Source organism: Cherax quadricarinatus, chromosome 2 (assembly GCF_038502225.1).
Source record: "Cherax quadricarinatus isolate ZL_2023a chromosome 2, ASM3850222v1, whole genome shotgun sequence".
NCBI classification, from domain to species: domain Eukaryota; kingdom Metazoa; phylum Arthropoda; class Malacostraca; order Decapoda; family Parastacidae; genus Cherax; species Cherax quadricarinatus.
Genome location: NC_091293.1, coordinates 62843004 through 62868369, shown reverse-complemented (window position 1 = coordinate 62868369; position 25366 = coordinate 62843004). Strand labels below are relative to the sequence as shown.

Here is a 25366-nt window from a genome sequence, read left to right as displayed (position 1 = left end):
TACAATGCCTGCACTTTAAAGGAGGGGTTTGGGATATTGGCAGTTTGGAGGGATATGTTGTGTATCTTTATATGTGTATGCTTCTAGACTGTTGTATTCTGAGCACCTCTGCAAAAACAGTGATAATGTGCGAGTGTGGTGAAAGTGTTGAATGATGATGAAAGTATTTTCTTTTTGGGGATTTTCTTTCTTTTTTGGGTCACCCTGCCTCGGTGGGAGACGGCCAACTTGTTGAAAAAAAAAAAAAAAAAAAAAAAAAATTATTATTATTATTATACCTAGGTAGTAGGTTAGTAGACAGCAACCGCCCAGGGAGGTACTACTGTCCTGCCAAGTGAGTGTAAAACGACAGCCTGTAATGATGGTAGGATTGCTGGTGTCCATTTTTCTGTCTCATAAACCTGCAAGGTTTCAGGTATGTCTTGCTACTTCTACTTACACTTAGGTCACACTACACATATATGTACAAGTACACCTACCATCCGACTTACGACCACTCGACTTACGACCGAGTTTTTTATGCCAAATTTCCGGGAAATAAACAACTATTTGTGTTGTGCACAGTGTTTATCCTAAACCTTACAGTATAAAATACAGTACTAACAACATAAAAAGTAAAGTAAAGCATGAAATACCAAAATAAAGTAATAAAATAGTCATTACAAAAATGTTTTGTTGATATTCAGTAGTAAAGTTCGACTTACGACCATTTCGACTTACGACCGGTTTCTCGGAACCGAACTCGGTTGTAAGTCGGATGGTAGGTGTATATATATACGCCCACCCCTCAGGGTTTTCTTCAATTTTCTTACTCGTTCTTGTTCTTGTTTATTTCCTCTTACCTCCATGGGGAAGTGGAACAGAATTCTTCCTCCGTAAGCCATGCGTGTTGTAAGAGGCGACTAAAATGCCAGGAGCAAGGGGCTAGTAACCCCTTCTCCTGTATAAATTACTAAATTTAAAAAGAGAAACTTTCGTTTTCTTTTTGGGCCACCCTGCCTTGGTGGTATACGGCTGGTTTGTTGAAAAAAAAAAATTATTATTATAATATGTAAGTACTAATAATAATGATAATAATACATCTGATAATAATACATAATAATACATCTGGCAGCAGGGCTGCCAGATGCATACTGCCGTATGATATTTGACCGCTACTCGCGGCAAATGTGTCATGCAGGCAGCATCACTTTGAGTTACCCTGCCCTATCAGCAGAATCACACTGTAGTAACTGTACTAACTGGACAGAGAAGAGGAGGAGAGGCGAAGGAGAGAAGAGGAGAGAAGGCGAAGCAAAGTAGAGGAGATGAGAAGGAGAAGCAAAGTAGAGGAGATGAGAAGGAGAGAAGAGAGAAGAGGAGAAAAGAAAAGAGGAGAGGAGGTGAGAGGAGAGGAGAGGAGAAGAGGAGAGGAGAAGAGGAGAGAAGAGGATGGCATATCAAAGAAGCAGTGAAATCTTCAGCCCCTATGCACAGTGTAACTGCTAAACCTTACAGTATAAGATACAGTACTAACAGCATAAAAAGTAAATTAAAAAATGAAATACAAAAATAATAAAATAAAATCATTACGGTAACTGTGATGTTGATAAACAGTAGTAAAATATTTAGTAAAAAGTAACATACGATGCTATGTAGGTAATATAGTCAGAGAACCAATCAGGAACCTTCTGGGTAGAAGTGCTGACACGAGCAAGAGAGAGCAGCCGACAAAATATTCTATTCTTAGGCTAATATCAACAGTAAGGCTTATTTACCTATCACAATTGATCTATTATGACATAAGGAGAAATATCAATAGCACAGAAACATAAAAAATGCACCAGAATAAATATTATCTAGCATAACATGAAGGTCTGCTGCACAGATAGGAAAGTGACTTTGTGGACACCACTGACCATAAGGCTTATTATCCCTTCTTTCGTCACTCTTACGAGAGAAAATGGATCTAGCACAAGGGCAAACTGTAACAGACACTTCAGATCCAAATTCTATCACCAGAGTATCATCCCAAAAGGCATTACAAATTCAAAATACTCTACAAATCAGTCCCTAAATCCTACCTGGGGTGGAGTTTTGTCTCGCTCGTGCAGCTGTTGAGTTAACCGCTGAATTTCTAAATCGCGTTCACTTAGTGTGGCAAGTGATCGTTGTTGTTGCAAGGCTAGTTGCTGCTCAAGTGCTGCAAGTGCTACCCGCCCTTCACTTTCTACACGTCTCAACTGGGTGTCATCAGATGCTCTTAAAGTTGTAAGCTCCTGTAAATTTTCAAATATTTTCATGTCATATTGGTATTTCTTGTTTTGCAGAAAATAACTCAAAACCTTTTTCTTCTTCCCAACAACCTTGTACTGTATGTGTAATTACAGGAGCTTTGTTAAATATAGATGAGAGACAGACAGGTAAGTATCTATGTAAATGTTATTCTTTCATGCATGTTATCAGTGAAAATTCAAGGCAATCAAAAGCATTACATAAAAGCTTATATCTTAGTGGCATTGCTGATGTTTACTAAACATCAAATGAATGTTTGAAGCAATATTAAAAAATACACTAGATGCAGTACCAACATAATTGCTTATCATCATGTTAACCCCCATTACCCACCTTCATGAAGTGGGAAGGCACCTGCCAAGAAAGTAAGGGAAGAGCATTACATTACAGCTATTTCAAATATGCATTAATAGTCAAATCATAGTGTATCAAGGCCCCTGACACACAAAAAAAGAGTCACACAAAAGTAAAGAAAAAATTAGTTTATATAACTTTTTACTCATTTCCTTTTCTTTATTTCTTTCTGCTTGCCTAACTCAACTTTCTCTTTTGTGTATCCGTACAGTTAAGGACACCCTCAGCTTTTTTTTTTTTTTTTTTTTACACAGATCAGTTTGACAGGCTAAGAGCTGATATCCTACCTCAGCTCATTTCTTAGCCCAGCACTATCTGAGGTATACTACCCCATCCCCAGGATGCCACTCACAACAGCCAACTAACACCCAGGTACCTATTTACTGCTAGGTGAACAGGGGCAGAATGTGTAAGGAAACATGCCCAATATTTCCACCCAGCTGGGAATCGAACCACAATCAGTTTGTGACCCCGAACGCTCTGCCAACCAAGCCACAGGACACTCTACATATTGTAGTCAGACCTCCAAATACACAACTGTAATATTCCTAGAAGTCCCCATGAATTCAAAATCCTTGAATACCATTAAATTTTATATACTATCCATAGATTCATAAGGCAGTTTTTTGTACTTACTGAACAAGTAGCAACTTCAGTATGACTCATGAAATCGTAATGACGTGATTGCAAACAAACCATACCATGGACGGGGATAGAACCAGCGATCAGAGTCTCAAAACTCCAGACCGTTGCGTTAGACCATTGGTAACGCAACGGTCTGGAGCTCTGAGACTCTCTGATCGTGGGTTCTGTCCCCGTCTGTCCGTGGTATGGTTAGTAACTTCAGTATACATATACGAATTGATAAGTAAACAAAACTACATATGGTCAGTGCATCCAGACACAAGTACAATACCATACTTATTTTAGCATCAAAAGTGCATTTCAAAATAATGCCTATTGTTTCACTGACTCTCCACTTTGTAAAATGGTTATCATTAACTAATTATAGTATAACCAACTATAATATAAATGATAAATTTATCAACGTGTCTGTACTGTGAACCATTCATCTTCAATCCTATAATATAAATGTGATTAGGTCAGGTGTATGTATATTACAGAAGCCAAGCTTAAGGAGTAGCAGCGGTAATGCTGAGTGATCAGCTATGGAAGAAAAGGAGGGAATATAAATGTAAAAATTCCAGGACTATGTGGATTAACCCTTTCAGTGGCTATCACATAGAGGACAGGATCCCTCATATAGTTTTATGTGATGAGCTCAGCTTGCCCAGATAAGCTGTGAGTGGTAAATTTTGGCCTAGAATGATACAATAGGTCTGTGCAGTGTGTACAGTACAAAAGATCCTACCCCATGTGGTGCACGATGAGAAGAGCAAAACTTTGATCATATATATGGTTTAAAATTGTGGCTTTGAGGTATTTTCTTGGATGGTTCTTATGGTTGTATTGACTATTTGTTCATATCATTTGAAACAGATATGATTTTGGATGGTTTCAGGAGTGAAACTTGAAATTGAGCTCAAAGTAGCAGAAATATTAAATTTTTTCCAATTTTCCTGATGATTGATGAGGGGCCCCCCTAACCTGTCTGTTTTATGGATTTTAATAGGTCTGATTCAATTATTGGGACACATAGACCATGACCAATAATTCCTGGTTATATTTTATTATTTGAAAAATAAAATAAATCTTCTAGTTCTGTGTGAATAAGAATTTGAAATGGAAGGCAAGTGTATTATAGGAGAGGCATGGGCACATGACTAATGAATAGAGGAAATGTTCTTTTAGCACCAGGAATGCCTATACAGTGGACCCCCGCATAGCGAACGCCTTGCATAGCGAACAATCCGCATAGCGAACGCTTTGTTCGCTGAAATTTTGCCCCGCATAGTAGACAAAAACCCGCTCAGCGAACTTCGTCCGAGACGCGTCCAATGTGGGCCCTCAGCCAGCCTCACATGTGCCGCCCGTCCCATTGTTTACCAGCTAGCCTCCGCGGTAACATTCAAGCATACACTCGGAATATTTCGTATTATTACAGTGTTTTCGGTGCTGTTTCTGGAAAATAAGTGACCATGGGCCCCAAGAAAGCTTCTAGTGCCAACCCTGTGGTAAAAAGGGTGAGAATTAGTATGGAAATTAAGAAAGATTTTGAAGGGTTTGGGGCTAACCCTGAGAAGCCTATGCCAGTTGTGGAATCCATTGTGCCTACTTCAAAAATTAAGGAAATGTGTGCACAGTGGGTTGAACTGCAAACCTTTATGGATGAAAATCACCCTGACACAGCTGTTGCAAGCCGTGCTGGTGACTATTTCAATGACAATGTTATGGCCCATTTTAGGAAAGTCTTGAAGGAACGGGAGGTACAGAGCTCTATGGACAGATTTGTTGTGCGACAGAGGTCCAGTGACTCTCAAGCTGGTCCTAGTGGCATTAAAAGAAGAAGGGAAGTAACCCCAGAAAAGGACTTGCTACCTCAAGTCCTAATGGAAGGGGATTCCCCTTCTAAACAGTAAGAAGATAATGCTCTCCCCTCCTCCCATCCCATCAATCATCACCAGATCTTCAATAAAAGTAAGTGTCATGTAATTGTGCATGCCTTTTTCAGTTTGTGTGTACTAAAATTAACATTTTTTTGTGGTAAAAAAATTTTTTTTTCATACTTTTGGGTGTCTTGCACAGATTAATTTTATTTCCATTATTTCTTATGGGGAAAATTAATTCGCATAGCGAACATTTCGCATAACGACCAGCCCTCTTGCACGGATTAAGTTCGCTATGCGGGGGTCCACTGTATTGTTTATTTTAGACTATTTCTAAATTAGTAATTTTTTAATTCTGTGCAAAAATTGGTCAAATTACTGACTTCTGTGCACTTTATAAGGCAACTGAAATAGTTGAATGGGCAGTGCCTTATGCTCAATCAATAGAATGAAGGGCTTACTAGTGAAACAGCCAAGAATTTGGTCGAATGAAGCAATGGAATTGGCTTAAAATAGGACTCAAAGTGGGCGAAATTAGCGTTTCATAAATTGCACCAAGACAGCTTTGTGGTTGCGTACTTCTGTAAATTTTCAATCATATTACATACTTTTGGTGTCATTATCTTCAGGAAAAGATTCTCTACCATTTCAGAAAAAAAAAAAATTATATTAAAAAAAAAAAAAAAGACACACTGACAGCAACATTAATTTGGGGGGTCTGGACAGTGAAAGTTTTACTTCAACTGCAGAGATAATAACAAAAGTCTGGAAGTTAAGGGTTGTCAGGATTACTGTCTGTTTCATCAAGGATTTGTGATGTTACTGGGAGGACATATGTGGTACTTGCAGTTCAAGTCACAGGGGATTTCAGATGAAGGTCTATTGCTATGATTCACAATCTTCTTAGCTATCTTAATAAATATTCAACTAATCTTCTTGGTTATCTTTTTAAATATTCTGTCCAAGTGAAGTTGTGTCATGTGCTTTGATCTTTCTCCTGAGTAATTTTCATGCATTAATAAAATCTCATTAGCTCTTGCTCTGTCACAAAGAACCCTTATAGACCTTTAATTAATTCACCTGACAGCTTGATGAAGTTGTTAATAAGCCACAGAACAGGTAAGGTTTGAGCCCATGGCAAGTGAGTCCTAAATTTTAGGACTCATTTGCTGTGCAATGGCCCTCCAGTGACCAAAACAACCGTTGACTCCCAGAGCTATAACAAATATCAGTAATGAATAAAGGCTGAAAATACTGGCTGATAGGAAAAAATGAAGAGATATAATAACCATATTCATGATTATACTAGGTAGTAGGTTGGTAGACAGCAACCACCCAGGGAGGTACTACTGTCCTGCCAAGTTAGTATGAAATGGAAACCTGTAATTGTTGTACATGGCGGAACGATTGCTGGTGTCTTTTCTGTCTCATAAACAGCAAGGTTTCAGGTATGTTTTGCTACTTCTATTTACACTTAGGTCATATTACACATGCATGTACAAGCATATATATATACATTAGGGCCCCACTTTAAGGTGTTTTGCCTTACAGCATTCTGCTAATACAGACATTTCAAATTATAACCAAACCTCGCTATACAGTTCCCCCCACCTAACTTTCTAATACGGTCACCAAGCCCCCCCCCCCCCGGTTTGTTTACATTCTCTATGAGCTGTCTCTCTCTCCATTATGTCTGGAAATTTTCCAAAATTTCCAATGACTGCAGAAATTCCACAGACAAATATTTTGCTTGGCACATCAGCTCTGTGACAGCAGAAACAAGCTAATTTGCATTTTTCAATTATCCAACATTTTTACTGAAGGGCTTCCACTGAAGTCCTTCAGTGGGAGTCCTTTTTATTCAAGTTTTCTTGTGGCACTTTTGTGGGTTGGCATGCAGTCCCTAAACTCAAAAGTAACAATAAATTTTTAAACACAAAATGAACCAATATGTCATGCTATAACTTTCCTTTAACTTGTGCCCTAATCTGTGCCCCAACTTGTGCCCTGACTTGTGCCCTAAACTGTATCCTAACTTGTGCTTCAACTTGTGTGCAAACTCGTGCCTTGACTTTTGCTCTACCTTATACTCTAAATCTGCCTTAACTTGTGCCCAAACTCATGGCTCAACTCGTGGCTACAACAAGGTGTGGGGCTTAGTTCAGGACCCACATAAAGAGGTCCTCTAATATTGTGCCCAGGCTGATGAGCTCTTCAGCAGTTCAGTCAAACCAACCTTTCCTCTGACAGATCCAATCTGTGGCCTCCATGACAAATTTCTGCCTCCATTCTACAACTACCTTTTGTTTGTATTGTTTGCACAGGTCCTGGTGGGTCACCAGGGCATCACCACCTTACAGTGATTTTCAAAAAGATAAATACATTTTTATGTCAAGACCTATAAGTCAATGGAGATTGTCTTTCCTTAGCTATTCCTTCATTGTTGTCAACTGCCAAGCCACTGTTCTAAAGGGCTGCTACAGAACCCTGGAGCAGCAAGTGAGCATCGACTTGAATGACTTTGATACTGAGTAGGAAATAGTGAGAGGCCAAGAGAGGAGTGGAAGTGCCATTTTTCTTTCTAACAAACTGGCCACATCCCACCTAGGCAGGGTAGCCCAAAAAGAAAAACCAAAGTTTCTCTTTTTAAATTTAGTAATAAATACAGGAGAAGGGGTTACTAGCTCCTTGCTCCCAGCATTTTAGTCACCTCTTATGACACGCATGGCTTACAGAGGAAGCATTCTGTTCCACTTCCCCATGGAGATAAGCAAAATAAACAAGAACAAGAACTAGGAAGAAAATAGAAGAAAATCCAGAGGGGTGTGTATATACAGTGCTAGTCATGGCATTATGCTGCCCCTCCCCTACACACGTACCAAAACACAAACATATACCATGAAAGATTATAATATTATATATATTTGCACACTTATTGAGGTTTTAATACTTGGTGCTGCATCCTGTATGCTTAATATACCTTCCCTGTGGGGAGGTATATTATTCCATGACTCTTGTAGAGCAGCTTCCAGCCGTGGGATGGAACTGATATCCTTGCCCAGTAAACTTCATTTCACTACTGACCAGAGGTTCTCAACAGGGTTTAGGTCTGGGGAATTGCCTGGCCAGTCATTAAAGACCCTCACTTCACAGCCCTTAAGCCACTGAACTACAGATCTGGCAGTATGACACGGTGCACCATCCTGCAATAAACTGTAGCCCCACACTTGTCAAATGCCCCAGGTAAATTGTCACACAATAACTCAAGGTAATTATACTTTGTGTGTTAAAGAATCACACACAAAGTGGGAGTTGTCACAGCTGCTCTTTGCTGATGACACTGTGCTCTTGGGAGATTCTGAAGAGAAGTTGCAGAGATTGGTGGATGAATTTGGTAGGGTGTGCAAAAGAAGAAAATTAAAGGTGAATACAGGAAAGAGTAAGGTTATGAGGATAACAAAAAGATTAGGTGATGAAAGATTGAATATCAGATTGGAGGGAGAGAGTATGGAGGAGGTGAATGTATTCAGATATTTGGGAGTGGACGTGTCAGCGGATGGGTCTATGAAAGATGAGGTGAATCATAGAATTGATGAGGGGAAAAGAGTGAGTGGTGCACTTAGGAGTCTGTGGAGACAAAGAACTTTGTCGTTGGAGGCAAAGAGGGGAATGTATGAGAGTATAGTTTTACCAACGCTCTTATATGGGTGTGAAGCATGGGTGATGAATGTTGCAGCGAGGAGAAGGCTGGAGGCAGTGGAGATGTCATGTCTGAGGGCAATGTGTGGTGTGAATATAATGCAGAGAATTCGTAGTTTGGAAGTTAGGAGGAGGTGCGGGATTACCAAAACTGTTGTCCAGAGGGCTGAGGAAGGGTTGTTGAGGTGGTTCAGACATGTAGAGAGAATGGAGCGAAACAGAATGACTTCAAGAGTGTATCAGTCTGTAGTGGAAGGAAGGCGGGGTAGGGGTCGGCCTAGGAAAGGTTGGAGAGAGGGGGTAAAGGAGGTTTTGTGTGCGAGGGGCTTGGACTTCCAGCAGGCATGCGTGAGCGTGTTTGATAGGAGTGAATGGAGACAAATGGTTTTTAATACTTGACGTGCTGTTGGAGTGTGAGCAAAGTAACATTTATGAAGGTGTTCAGGGAAACCGGCAGGCCGGACTTGAGTCCTGGAGATGGGAAGTACAGTGTCTGCACTCTGAAGGAGGGGTGTTAATGTTGCAGTTTAAAAACTGTAGTGTAAAGCATCCTTCTGGCAAGACAGTGATGGAGTGAATGATGGTGAAAGTTTTTCTTTTTCGGGCCACCCTGCCTTGGTGGGAATCGGCCAGTGTGATAATAAAAAAAATAAAAATAATTATACTGGTTCATATACTGGTTTTTGGAAAGCACAATGAATTCACCAACACTCTGAGCACTGAAACACCCTCAAACCATGAGCGAGTCTGGGTGTTTGGTGGTCCCACAGGTGTAGCGTGGGTCAAGTGGGTCACTACCTCTGGGCCGGTACACATCCCCCATGGTTACAAGTGATGGCGAAGGTTGCTTCATCACTCCAAAGTACTTTAGACCACTGCTGAGGATTCCAGTGAAGATATTTCTTTGCATAATCCAGCCTACGTTTCTTCTGTGGCTTGAAGAGGATCGGTTTCTTAACCTGGCGGTGACTACTGTAGCCTAGTTTTGACACATATCTGTTAACAGTTCTTACACGTACCCCTGAGAGAAAATGTGGGTTCTTTTCTTTCAATTCTCTAGCAGTTATCATAGGTGTAGTCTCTAACTGCTTCTTTAACACAGTTAAGGTATAAACAGATGTCTTCTTCAAGAGGCCAGGCTGAGGTTTGGCAGGCGGTAACTCGACACCACCACCAGCCTTGAAACGCTGCACCCAGCTCCTCACTGAACGCTCACACACACAAACATTCTCCACTACTTCTTTTGTCTGGTGCCCATCTTTGTGAAGCCCTATGATCTGGTGTTTCAGGTGTTAAAGACTTCCTTTTACCCATAATGAAACATGTATAGCCCCAAAACCAAAGGGAACAATAGACAAAAGATGGGTGGATGAGAGACAAAAGTGCAACACTTCCTCTAACCACAGCAGCCACATGAGCACTGAGGAGTCACTGTGGAGTGTGGCGGCAGGCTGTGACGTCGTGCTAACTGCTGCTACCCAGCATAATGCACTGACGAAAAAAGACTTCCCTGTATGGTAGGCCTTTAATTTTTGTCACAGCATTATGCTAGGGTGCTCACCCAGCATAATGCCATGACTAGCACTGCATATACTTATACATGCAAGTGTAGTGTAACCTAAGTGTAAGTAGAAGTAGCAAGATGTACCTGAAATCTTGCATGTTTATGAGACAGAAAAAAGACACCAGCAATCTTCCCATCATAACATGACCATAACAAGACAAAGATCACGACAGCCAGGAAGATGATTGGGTGGGTATTGAGAACTTTCAAAACAAGGGAAACAATGCCGATGGTGATACTCTTCAAATCGCTAGTGCTCCCTCACTTAGAATATTGCTCAGTGCTGACAGCCCCGTTCAGGGCAGGAGAAATATCGGAGCTGGAACAAATAGAGAGATCGTTTACGGCTAACATTGAGCCAGTAAAGCACCTAAACTATGGGAATGCCTGCAAGTCTTGAACATGTACTCATTGGAGCAGAGGAGAGAGAGGTACATGATAATATATACCTGGAAGGTACTCGAGGGCTTGGTCCCAAATCTGCACACTGCCATAACAACATACTGGAGTGAGAGATATGGGAGGAAGTGTAAAATAAACCCAGTGAGGAGCAGGGGTGCGGTGGGGACAATAAGGGAACACTGTATCAACATCCGGGGTCCGAGACTTTTCAACATCTTACCAGAAGATATCAGAAACACTGCTGGAACAAGTGTTGAAGCCTTCAAGAGGAAACTAGACAAGTATCTTCACCAGGTGCCAGATCAACCAGGCTGTGATGGACATGTGGGGCAGCGGGCCTCCAGCAGCAACAGTCTGGTTGACCAGGCGAGCACCAGATGAGCCTGGCCCATAGCCGGGCTCAGAGAGTAGATATACTCTCGAAATTCTTCAAAGGTATATCATGTAAAACAATTACAGGCTTCTGTTGTACACTCACCTGGCTGGGTGGTTGCTGTCTACCAACCTACTACCTAGGAAATATACTATTTATCCTTAAATAAAACAACTCTGGAACTAGCTTCCATCAGTAAACATGGTTTGCTTAGACTATATTTTTTAAATAAATTTATGATTCTGAGAACATGCATGTAAGTTGTAAAAGTAAGTTGAGAAATAAAGTATTTGAGAATAAGGTGAAGACATAACTTGAAAGAACATGAGCAATAAATCATCCATGTTTAGTACTGTAGGAGCACACAATCACTGTCCAACTTGATAATTAGCAGCAAACACTGTGTCCAACATACAAAGAAAATGAGAGAGAGGTAATTTTACCTGTCTGAGTGACGTCACTTGCTGTGAATGAGCCTCAGAGGCCAGCTGAGCTGCCGAGGTGAGACTACGGATTTTCTGTCTTAATTCTTCAATTTGTTTGCCGCAGTTTCCTTTACAGGTTGTCTCCCTGACAACCCTGTGTGTATATATTTATGAGAGTCATTTATCAATGTTCATTCATTATATTCACAATTACTTATATTTTAATAACTTAAAATTATTAGTACAGTAGATCGTTATATTACAAGGTAGTTATGCTCCTGAAAATGCCGTATTAGGCAAATCAGTGTTAGATAAACTGAAAACTCATGGGAAAAATAAAGTTAAGTTCCTGGGAGCCCCAAAAAAGCCAAACAACTTTTTTATAGACCTCCAGATCTTACAAAAATAAAAGTGAATATGTAATTGTAGTTCATTGTCCTGATGTATTATGTTGTTTTTACTGCTTAACCCTTCAGGGTCAAGAGTCCTGATTGCAAACTTGTTCTTAAGGTAAAAAAAAAAAAAAATCTTATGAAATGATAGAAAATGTTTTTGTGAGTGTTATACGCCCCCCCAAAAAAAAAACTGCGGTCAATACTTACCGAGATATGGAGGCGTGAAGTTAACAGAAAGTGATCAGCTTATGGCGACATCGCCGACTACCGATCACGCAGTACTTATTTATTTATTTATTTTCTACTTTTTACTTTTATTTTTTAACATTTTATTTTTTTCAAGAAACTTTTATGGTTTATGAGACCAATATAACACATATTGTATATATATTCACTTGTTGTATGCTACACAATAACCGCACAAACATTGTTGTCATTATATTGTTTACAAAACATATTTACACAAACCAACAATAAAAAATGTTGTTTATTACTATTTTTCTATTATATACTTACACATATGGAGTCACTGGACATGTTCCTAGAACTACTGCAGCTTGTGGAAGTCTTTGAAATATATGTAGTGTCATGCACAGTGGTGTTTTACACTCCTCACACATAAAACGAGTGTCTTTGTGTTTTTGTGGGCTTTTTTTGTATGTGCACAGACATAACACCTCTTCTGAGCATTTTTTTTCATAGTAGGAGGCAGTTGTATTAGGTAGTGGTCATCAGGCCTCAGATGAGAGGGTATTTGGTGATAATTTCGTGGGAGGTTTTCTATAGCAGGTGTTGTTACTTGGTACCTGAATATTATTTGTCTGATGACAGACAAACAAAATTCTCCTTATGGTGGTTTGCTTTTGGTCCTCATGTTATACATATTATAAGCACTGAGCATGGAAATATCCAGAAGATGGAAAAAGAGTTTTATGTACTACTTAACTCTTGCAAACACAATCAGCAAAGCCAATTTGCATGCCACATTTGTCCACTGAGTGCATATTCAGGGTGTAGTCCATCACAGCTGCTGGTTTCAGAATGGGTTCATTGGTCTCTCTATTCAGCCTGCCACTGTCTGTCATTTTGTTTCAGTGAACTGATGTCAACAGTGTGACATCTCGTTTGTCATGCCACCGAAATGTTATGATGTCATTGGCTGCAAACACCTGCACCTCACCTCTACGGGTGCTTGCATCGAACCTAGGCATATGGTTACGATTTGCATGCACTGTACCACACACATCTGTCATGTTCACTCGCAAAAAATCACTGAGTAAGGGGCTTGTGTACCAGTTATCAGTATATAATGCATGCCCTTTACCAAGATATGGTTCCATCATAGTTCTAACCACATTACCAGAGATACCTAATAACTTCCTGGTACCCTGCAATGTATGTATTACTTCCAGTGTACACAACAATATACAAGACCACTGTAGCAATCACAAAGTACAAACAACTTTTTACCAAAAGGTTTCCTCTTGTTTGGCATACATATATTGCTTGAATGACAGTCTATCTTTGAACAGAATCAAAGACTCATCAATAACAAGCTTCCTGAAGGGATAAAAATACATACTGAATTTCTGTTTCAGATACATAAACACATTCCTAATCTTATGTAACCTGTCTTTTCTGTCAGGTCTGGTTTTGTCTGAGAAGTGTAGCATATGTATTAGTAGCACAACTTGATTCACTGGTATTATATCACTGAAAGCTAGGGTTGAAATCAGGCGGTCTGTCGACCAGTATGATTTGACACTGTGCTTATACACATGTGGCATAAGCATTAGTGTGGCAAACAAAAGATAGATCTCAGCCACAGTTGTCTCCTGCCACTGGTGTAGGTGTGATCTTGGTGAAAGAACTGTATTTGCCATGGTGTAAATCGAAGTATGTGTTGCTTTCCTTGACAATAATTTCCATCAGGGGTTTGTCAAACAATAACTTGAAACATTCCAGTTCAGTGGCATTGTTCCCAAGTGTACAAGATGGCCATATTCCACTTTGACTTTCATCAAAGCGATGGGAATTGGGAACAAAATTGGCACCTTGCTGCCAATCCCAGATGCAGTCTGTTGGTAGGTACTGGATACTGACAGGCAGTTGTGGTTGTGGAGGTTGGTGCAGTGGGTGGGCAGGTGAAGGTGGGATTTGTTGTAGCTGAGCTGACTCAGCAGTGTAGGTACCAGCATGGGCCACTGCTGGTGCCTCATGACACATGGCACCACTACCATCTGATGATGCATGCACATTTTTCATCCCAACCCCACTGTAACAATATCATCTTCATTTTCACTATCCATTCCTGTTGTAGGGCCACAGGATGTACTCCGAGATGTGCTTCTCCCCCTTGGAATAGCATGTGGCACACTACCAGAATGCAAGTAGCGTCATACATACTGACGCTTCACTGGAGAACATTCCACTTCACTCTCGCTACTGGACTGTTTTCAAGAGCTTGGAGATCATATTCACTATCATCACTACTGCTCACATCTGAGTCCAGGACACGGGAAAATATGAGTTTCCTCTTTCATTCTGGTGCAACTGGACGCGAACAAGACGGCCCAGCACTATTACCGGTATTATGGTCATTACTTTCGGTTACAAACTCCTCAAAACCCTGAAATTCATCTTCACTGACAAAAGAGTCCCATTCACCAAGGAGTGAGGAGTTTCTTACCACGAGGCATGGTAAATAAGGCATACTGAAATGGCATTCCAACAATGCATGTGGGTGCCCTGCACACACTCACCACACAGACCTATTCTCTCCTACGCCTACCAGCTTTCTCCCGCTTGATTTGAAGGCGTTAGAATTTATGTGTATAAGTACGGCACCAACCCTGGCTCTCAAGCCATACAAGTACGGCACCGACCCTGAAAGGGTTAAGATTACAAATGCAACAGAAAAAATAGTATTTCTTACCTTAAATTGTGGGTGCTGGTGTTAGTGGATGATTGTGAAGAGAGTGGAGTTATGCTGTGGCCCTACTGGGCTGAGGTGGATGCTAGGGGTTTTGGTACTTAAGTCAATGGTTGTACTGGAGTGTGCATAAATTTTGTAATGGATTTCTGTTCTATTTTAACCCACAGTACATGATACAAATGGCGGTAAGGCATCAGCTGCTCTAGACACCGTTTCAGGGTCCTCTTTAGTGAAGAAATCTAACTTTAAGTCAGTCAATCAAGTCAGTCAGTAAATTAGTCAATTCAATAAGTCATTCAGTCAAGTCAGTAAATCAGTCAAGTCAGCCAGTAAATCAGCCAAGTCAGTAAATCAGTCAAGTCAGTAAATCAGTCAGGTCAGTAAATCAGCTAGTCAAGTCAGTAAGTCAGTCAAATCAGTAAGTCAGTCAAATCAGTAAGTCAGTCAAGTCAGTAAATCAGTCAAGTCAGTAAATCAGTCAGTCAGTCAAGTCAGTAAATCAGTCAGTCAAGTTAAGTCAGTCAAGTCAAGTCAGTCAAAACTCGAACAGCTCAAAACTCGAACAATTATGTAAGTGTATTTATGTAAGTGCTTTTGTAAGTGTATTTTTGTGGGTCTGAAACTGATTAATCTAACTTTCATTATTCCTTATGGGGATAAATTCGTTCGGTATCGGCACTTAAACAGCCTTCTGGAATGAATTAAGTTTGTATCCCGAGGTACCACTGTATTTACCTCGATCTTTTTAATTGCACAAACTGATGTATCACTACAGCCATAGGCTATCTCTTGTCTAATATCTCTATTTTCTTCGTTAACTCTAAGACTTAAAAGCTTATACCTTTTCTTGCCACTTTCAGCAAAACCGCTATGCCTACTGGGTGCCATGATTGCTTGGCAGATACAAGATATGGTATGTAATTAAAAAGATCAAAACACAATTCACAAACATAGCTAGCTCCTAGAGAGCATTCGTACTGGACATGTATTCACCAATGCTGGGATGGAGGTGGCAGGAGTGTCAGGGGTGGCAGGGGATGGCAGGAGGTCTCCCTTGCTGATCCACAACAAGGCAGCAGCTTGAGCTGGGGAAATTTTTTCCACACCCGCAAACGAAACAGTGTAAACTGAATTTTACAAAATGTTGTACAAATTTGTGCTGCAATTTTTCAATAATGCAATAAGCAAAACATGGCAAATAAATCTGTGTAATATAATGGTCTACTGTAAATACAAATTCTTGTAATAAAAATTAAAAAACACTTTACAATATTATCATTTTGCATATATAGTGGTTATATTTTTAATAAAAAATAAAACCTACTTTGACTGCTGCTTGGAGGAAATTTTGTAGTTTTCAAACTCGTCTTTCAGTTGGTCGTACTCCTGCTGACACCTGGCGTGTATGTTCTCGCCTCCATACAGAAGGCCTACCGAGGTCAATAATTCTGTAAGCTTGACAGTGATTTCTCTATACAGCCTCTCCTCACTTAACGACAGAGATAGGGACATAAGACCCCGTCGGTAAATGAATTCGTCGCTAAACGAGAAGCATGCTATAATGGTAGTAAATTTAGGTCAATTATCTTTGATATTGTTTTAATGTCACCTTTACACCATTTATAACATTTCTGCTATATTTTTAAATGTTTATACAGCAGTGTACTGTATATTGTAATAAACAGAATTGAGGAAATCAGCTCTAATATACATTATTCAGGTATGAATACTGGTCAGAGAGCCCGTCATAAGTCCGAGGCATTGGTAAACAAGTACGTCGCTAAGTGAGCAGAGGCTGTAGATAGTAATCTCATTATAACTTTCAAGAAATGATGCAGAGGCCAGGTCAAGTGCAAGTAGCAGTTGCAAGTAGCAGGTGCATGCAGCTCTTCAGACTTACAAATATAAACACAGGCATACCTCATTAATATGGTAGGTTAGGTTCCAGACTGCTGCCATAAGGCAAATATCACCTCAAAGTGTATCACAGCCTTTTTTTTTTTCACTTGCCAGTGCATATAAGAGCCTAAATATATAAAAGCCTAAAAACATGTTTACGCTATTATTTATTAACCCTTTAAGAGTCCGTCCCATACTTCTACGGCTATGAAGCCAGGGTCCAAGCCGTAGGACTATGTCATGAGCTCAGCTCACTCAGGTAAGCTGTGAGCAGTAAATTTGGGCCTAGATATGAGAGAATGCATCTTTGTGGTATGTGTGCACCATATAAAACAAATCCTGCAGTACGCTGTGCATGAGAAAAAAACTGCGACCATGTTTTTGGGTTAAAATAGCAACTTCACAGTGTATTTTCATATGGTTTTTATGACTGTATTCACAGTTTCTTGGTCTCATTGGATAGAATGGCAGATATATTACAGAAAGAGAGATGATTTTGATTGGTTTTAGTACTCAAAATAACTTGAAATTGAGCTCAAAGTAGCGGAAATGTTCGATTTTTGCCAATGTTTAATAGTCAACAAATCTCATCACGCGTCCAATACACATCAGCTGGTGAGTCTAATGTGCAGTCACGAATGCACTGATATTATTTATACAATTATTACAATACTGCATAACAGTAAATCTTTTATCTTTTGGTGTGAATAAAAAATCAAAATGAAATTCATGTGTAAAGCCTGGAAACAACTAATAAACAGAGGAAATGTTATTTTAGTGCCAGGAATGCCTGCATTATTTATTCTGGACCATATTTTGAAACACTGTGCAAAAATGCAATGCATGTTACGTGCCCGAAGACCTGGAATTCACTACCTGAACTGCTAAAGGATTCCCTGACTACTAATAAATTTAGGACTTTACTTAAAAATCATCTTCTCTCTCAATACTAATCAAACCAACCAAAGTAACTTCTAGTCAGTTATTACATTATATGACCTCTAGTCTATTAAACATCTGCCAATCCATGAAATATTATTGCTTGAACCATTAATTGTAATATTGTTTTTCATTATGTGGGACTTTCAAGATTATTATTCTATTAACCTTCACCCTGACTACCATGCATTAGTATTAAGATTAAATAAAGATTTTAATAAAAGTTAACCACTGTTATCTTATCTGCCCAAAATGCCCCGGCATGATAGTGGCTTTCTTTGTACAGTTTCCGACATAATTCATTTCAGAAGGCTGTTCAAGTGCCCGTCACTGAACGAATTTGTTCCCATAAGGTACAATGTAAGTTAGATTAGCCCATTTCAGACCCCCAAAAATGCACTTACAAAAGCACTTACAATAATACACTTACATAATTGTTCGAGTTGGGAGCTGTATGAAACTTGGGGTACCACTGTACTTAACAAACCAAAACTGTAATTACACATTGTAACCTTCACAAAGAAATAAAATATTTATTCTTTATTGGAATACTTTGAACTTTGTGTGAAAATGGCCAAATTACCAATTTCTGATAAAATAGAACACATACTAGCAAAATAGCTAAGAATTTGGTCTAATTGGCCGAAAATAGGACTCAAAGTGGGCAAAATCGCCGATGCGTAAATATTGCTGACACAGCAAAATTCGCAAGAGCGTAATTTCGTCAATTTTTCATCAAATTTCGTACTTTTTGTTTTGTTACCTTCAGAAAACGATTCCCTATCATTTCATAAGAATTTTTTTTTTTTTTTTTAAATTCTTGGACCCTGTGAGGAATTTTCAGATTTGGAGTCTGGACCCTCAAATGGTTAAGGGTACAATAGAGATAGGTCTAAAAAAAAAGATGCAAAAGCAAAAATATTAAATAAAAAAATGCTATAGTAGTGTATTGCTAACCTTAAAATATTTTCATCTTTGGCTTATGGTGACTGACAAATGAACATTCTAGAAGTACAATAATAACAATAACAAAAGTAAAAAGTTTGAACAATTTTGAAAATTGCCAGAATATGACACTGAGACATGAAGTGCATAAATGCTGTAAACAGACTGAGAGCAGGTAACAAAATGGTTCCAGTCAGCTGATGTGTGCATCGCTGTCAAAAATAATAAACATGAATATAATTGAAAGGCACTGTATTAGCTAAGAACTCTAAAGCAAAATGCAGTATTAGTGAGGTACGCCATACCGTAAAGGATACCAAAGAGCCACAGTCTGAGCCCAAATGTGATGGTTTATGGATACCATAGCTTTAACCCTTTGACTGTCGCAGGCCCCTTTCTGAAACTGTCATTCTATGTCGCAAAATATTCGAAAAAAAAAATATTATTTTTTCTTACCAAAATGTTAGGATTATTTTACTGAGTGTTTTAAGCCTAAAAAAATTTTTTTGCCATCAGTACTTACTGAGATACAGAGGCACAAAGTTGGCAGAAAATGAGCAGCGTATGGCAACAGCGGCGAATGCCACCCACCCGGTATTCTTTTATTTACTCCATTTCGAAGGTTTCTTGTATTTTCCAATATTTTTCTTTTCTAAGAAACTTATGTGGCCTGTGAGACCAAAGTAAGGTGCACTGTTCAAATATACATTTATTGTTTACAACACAATAACTGAACAAACATTATCACTATTAGTTTGGTTATAAAACATTTTTACACAAACAAACAATACAAAACATTGTTTATTGCTATTGTTCCATAATATATATACAGATGTACAGTCACTGAACACTTTCCTAGAACTGCTGCAGCTTGTGGAACTCTTTGAAACATGGGTATATGCAGAGTGGCACTTGACACTCCTCACACATAAAACGAGTGTCTATGCGTGTTTGTGGGTGTTTTGTGGTATGTCCACATACAAAACACCTCTTCTGAGCATTTTTCTTGAAAGCACTAGGAGGCAGTTGTATGGGGTAGTGTAGTAATCACCAGGCCTCAAACGAGATGGCATGTGTTGGTAATTTCGTGGGCGCTGGTCTATTGCAGGCGTTGCTCCTTGGTACTTGGCGATTAATTGTTTGATGACTGACAAACAAAATTCACCATATTTTGGTTTGTTGTTGGTCCTCAACTTGTGTATGTTATAAGCATTTAGCATGGAAATATCAACAAGATAAAAAAAAGTTTTATATACCACTTATAACTCTTGCATGCACAATCAGCAAACCCAATCTGCATGTCACATTTATCCACTAAGCGCATATTGAGGTTGTAGTTCGTGACAGCTGCAGGTTTTAGAATGGGTTCATTGGTCTCTCTATTGTGCCTGCCAGTATGTGCCATTTCGTTTCGGTGAACTGATGCCAACAATGTGACATCACGTTTGTCATGCCACCGAAATGCCATGATGTCATTGGCAGCAATGGCTTGCACCTCACCTCTGCAAGTGCCAGCGTCGAACCTTGGCATATGTCTACAATTACCACGAACTATGCCACACAAGTCTGTAAGGTTTGCCCACAAGAAATCACTGAGTATGGGGCTTGTGTACCAGTTATCAGTAAATAATATATGCCCCTTACCAAGATATGGTTCCATCATTGTTCGAACCACATCACCAGAGATACACAATAACTTCCTGGTATCTCTCAATGTATTACTGCCAGTGTACACAATGATATCCAAAACGAGACCACTTTTGCAATCACACAGTACAAACAACTTTATACCAAAGTGTTTCCTCTTGCTTGGTATGTATTGCTTGAATGAGTGTCTTCCTTAGAGTAAAATCAAAGACTCGTCAATAACAAGCTTCCTGAAGGGATAAAAATACATGCAAAACTTTTTTTTCAGGTACATCAACACATTTCCGATCTTATATAACCTGTCGCTTCTGTCAGGCCTTGTTTTGTCTGAAAAGTGTAACATACGTAACCATATCAAGAAACGATTCACACCTATGATGTCACTAAAACCTGGGGTTGAAATCAGGTGTTCTGTTGCCCAGTATGTGGTGACAGTGTGCTTATACACATGTGGCATAAGCATTATTGTGGCAAAAAACAGGTACATCTCTGCCACAGCTGTGTCCTTCCACTGGTGTAGCCGTGATCTTGGTGAGAGAATTGTATTTGCCATGGTGTACTCATAGTATGTGTTGGTTTCCCTGACAATAATGTCCATCAGGGGTTCATCGAAGAATAACTGAAAGCACTCCAGTTCAGTAGCATTGTTCCCAAGTGTACATGATGGCTGTATTCCACTTTGTATTTCATCAAAGTCATGGGGACTGGGAACAAACTCATCACCTTCCTGCCAATCCCAGATGCGGTCTGCTGGTGGGTTCTGGATATTGAAACATGGTTGTGCAGGTTGTGGGTGTGGTGGTGGTTGTTGTGGGAGTGTATGGTTGGGTGAGGCTGGTTGTGCAGAGTCAGCAGCGTGGGTAGTAGCGCGGCCTGCTGCCGGTGCCACATGACTCATGCCACTATCACTATCACCACCACCACCTGCTGCCTCACTCACATCATTCATACCCATCGTAACACTATCGTCATCTTCACTATCAGGTCGTGGTGTGGGGCCACGGGATGTGCTCCGAGATTTACTCCTTCCCCTTGGAACAGCATATGAAACACTACCAGACTGCATGCTATGTCGTATATACTGCAGCTTCACTGGGGAATATTCACCCTCACTGTCACAACTAGAACTGCTTTCAATAACTTTGAATCACTTTCACTGCTCACATCTGAGTCTTGTACACGGGCAAATAGTTTCCTCTTTCATCCTGGTACAGGTGAACGTGAACGTGAACGAGCCGGCCCAGCACCAGAGGTGGAAGGTCGTGGGTCATCTGGGTTTTCATCACTAATTACATTATCCTGGGCACTTTTTTCGGTCACACCCACTGGAAAACCATGGAATTCACTTTCACTGACACTTTCATCACTGTTAGAGCTATTACTTGGGGAAAAAAAGACCTCCAATCCGCCGAGGAGTGAGGAACTTACTGAGAGGCATGGTGAAAATGGACTACAAAGATGGTGTTCCCACAATGCACCACTGAGTCCCAGATTTTTTTCACAGGAAGCACACCCACCACTCAGACCCATTCTCTCTCATGTAGGCCTACCAGCTTTCTCCCTCTCGATTTGAAGCCGCTAGAATTTGTGTATAAATACGTCAGAAAGAGTGGCTCATAAGGGTTAACAAGGAGCAATTTAATTTTTCAGACTTAAGAGAAAACTTATCAAATACAGTAGACCCCCAGTTTTCGGGCTTAATCCGTTCCAGAAATGGATGAAAACCGAATTAATATTTCCCATAAAAGATAATGTAAATCCAATTAATCCATTCCAGACACCCAAAAATATTCACAAAAATTCGTTTTTTAAAGAATAACTATATAGTTTTACATAAAGAAAATAATGACAAATAAATCTAAAGCACTAATTTTAATGATAAATGAACATTACATACCTTTATTGGAGACTCTTGTCGGTGTATTGAAGAAGGAGAGGAGGGGAGAAAGAGTTGATGTTACTATCTGGAAGGGAAATCCCCCTCTACAAGGACTTCAGGTATCAAAGCCTCTCTGGGGTTCTTTCACTCTTTGTCTTTTACTGGCACTGGACCCTTGTCTCACTAAAAATCTGCCTAAAATGGGACACTGCACTGTCAATGAACATGTTGCTGACATGGCTTGCAACAGCTTTGTAAGGGTGATATATCACTCCACTTTGCATAAATGTCCTTAATCACTGAAGAAGGCACCTTCTTCCCTCTTCCTCCTCCGCTGAAGCAATTCTATCGTGTTTCTCACCTTCTTTACTAAAGGGCTGGCACTCTGACCTTTCTTTGGCCTCATGGTAGCTTATTTCAGTCACAATCAATAAACAAGCACAAAAACAATGGATGAACGTGCGGAGTATTGCTAACTCAACGAAAAACAGTGGCAGACTGAATGTGGTACACACGACAAGCGGCATGCCTGGCGGGTGGACGTGTTTCGCAAGCATGATTTCTGAGCGGATGCTCGAAATCCAGGGGCAAATTTTGGCCAAAAAAAAAGTGCTCAAAATCTGAACTGCCCAATTCCCACACCCTACGAAAACTGGGGTTCACTGTATATTAATAAATGTTCAGAATGCTGCACATGGTTTTATTCTCCCTTACTTTATCTGGCAATGTTTTTTTTTTCTTTCTATTTTTTTCTTTTTTTAAAAAGTCGGCCGTCTCCCACTGAGGCAGGGTGACCCAAAAAGAAAGAAAATCTCCAAAAAGAAAATACTTTCATCATCATTCAACACTTTCACCTCACTCACACATAATCACTGTTTTTGCAGAGGTGCTCAGAATACAACAGTTTAGAAGCATATATGTACAAAGGTACATAACATATTCCTCCAAACTTCCAATATCCCAAACCCCTCCTTTAAAGTGCAGGCATTGTACTTCCCATTTCCAGGACTCAAGTCCGGCTATATAAAAATAACCGATTTCCCTGAATCCCTTCACTAAATATTACCCTGCTCACACTCCAACAAATTGTCAGGTCCCAAATACCATTCATCTCCATTCACTCCTATCGAACACGCTCATGCACGCCTGCTGGAAGACCAAGCCCCTTGCCCACAAAACCTCCCTTATCCCTTCCTTCCAACCTTTTCAAGGACGACCCCTACCCCGCCTTCCTTCCCCTACAGATTTATATGCTCTCCATGTCATTCTACTTTGATCCATTCTCTCTAAATGACCAAACCATCTCAACAACCCCTCTTCAGCCCTCTGACTAATACTATTATTAACTCCACACCTTCTCCTAATTTCCACACTCCAAATTTTCTGCATAATATTTACACCACACAGCTTTGTGTCCTTAAACAGGACATCTCCACTGCCTCCAACTACCTCCTCGCTGCTGCACTCACAACCCAAGCTTCACACCCATATAAGAGTGTTGGTACTACTATACTTTCATACATTCCCTTCTTTGCCTCCATAGGTAACGTTTTTTGTCTCCACATATACCTCAATACACCACTCACCTTTTTCCCTCATCAATTCTATGATTAACCTCATCCTTCATAAATCCATCCACCGACCCGTCAACTCCCAAGTACATGTATCTGAAAACATTAACTTCTTCCATACTCCTCCTCCCCAATTTGGTATCCAATTTCTCTTAATCTAAATCATTTGATACCTTTTAAATTTAGTATTATATACAGGAGAAGGGGTTACTAGCCCCTAGCTCCCGGCATTTTAGTTGCCTCTTACTACACACATGGCTAACGGAGGAAAAATTCTGTTCCACTTCCCCATGGAGATAAGAGGAAATAAACAAGAACAAGAACTAGAAAGAAAATAGAAGAAAACCCATAGGGGTATGTATATATATGCTTGTACATGCATGTGCAGTGTGACCTAAGTGTAAGTAGAAGTAGCAAGACATACCTGAAACCTTGCATGTTTATAAGACAGAAAAATGGACACCAGCAATCCTACCATCATGTAAAACAATTACAGGCTTACATTTTACACTCACTTGGCAGGACAATAGTACCTCCCTGGGCAGTTGCTGTCTACCAATCTACTACCTAGAATATATATACATGTATATATATACATATATATCTATATATATATATATATACAGTGGACCCTCGACCAACGATATTAATCCGTTCCTGAGAGCTCATCGTTAATTGAAATTATCGTTAGTTGAGTTAATTTTCCCAATAAGAAATAATGGAAATCAAATTAATCCGTTCCAGACACCCCAAAGTATTGAAAAAAAAAAAAACTTACCACATGAAATATTAATTTTAATACACACAAACTGAAGAAGACATGCACAGTTACATGACACTTACCTTTATTGAAGATCTGGTGATGATTGATGGGATGGGAGGAGGGGAGTGTTGATCTTCTTAGTGTTTAGAAGGGGAATCCCCTTCCATTAGGACTTGAGGTAGCAAGTCTTTTTCCGGGGTTACTTCCCTTGTTCTTTTAACGCCACTAGGACCAGCTTCAGAGTCACTGGACTTCTGTCGCACAACATATCTGTCCACAGAGGCCTGTACCTCCCGTTCCTTTATGACATTTCTAAAGTGTTTCACAACATTGTCAGTATACAGGTTGCCAACACGGCTTGCAGTAGCTGTGTCAGGGTGATTTTCATCCGTAAAGGTTTGCACTTTAAGCCACATTGCACAGATTTCCTTAATCTTAGAAGTAGGCAACTTCTTCAATTTCTCTATCCCCTCCTCCGAAGCAGTTTCCTCAGGTGTGGCCTCTTGCTGTTGAAGATGATCTAGCAGCTCATCAGTGGTTAGTTCTTCATTGTCCTCCTCCACCAACTCTTCCACATCCTCCCCACTAACCTCCAACCCCAAGGACTTCCCAATGCCACAATGGATTCCTCAACTGGCATAGGATTCTCAGGGTTAGCCTCAAACCCTTCAAAATCCCTTTTGTCTACACATTCTGGCCACAGTTTTTTCCAAGCAGAGTTCAAGGTCCTCTTAGTCACTTCCTCCCAAGCCTTACCTATAATGTTTACACAATTGAGGATGGTAAAGTGATCTC

The 25366-nt window shown here is 40.0% G+C and overlaps 1 protein-coding gene across 2 annotated transcripts in view; it reads right to left on the bottom strand.

Moving 5' to 3' along the window:
• GCC88 (GRIP and coiled-coil domain containing 88 kDa) overlaps nucleotides 1-25366 on the bottom strand; it is a 140113-nt gene that overhangs the window by 18970 nt on the left and 95777 nt on the right. For both annotated transcript variants that reach the window (XM_070088797.1, XM_070088793.1), the window contains exons 10-12: nucleotides 16253-16358; nucleotides 11617-11752; nucleotides 2064-2258 (exon numbers count right to left, since the gene is read on the bottom strand). In XM_070088797.1, the coding sequence (XP_069944898.1) occupies nucleotides 2064-2258; nucleotides 11617-11752; nucleotides 16253-16358 (437 nt within the window). The remainder of the gene's footprint in view (nucleotides 1-2063; nucleotides 2259-11616; nucleotides 11753-16252; nucleotides 16359-25366) is intronic.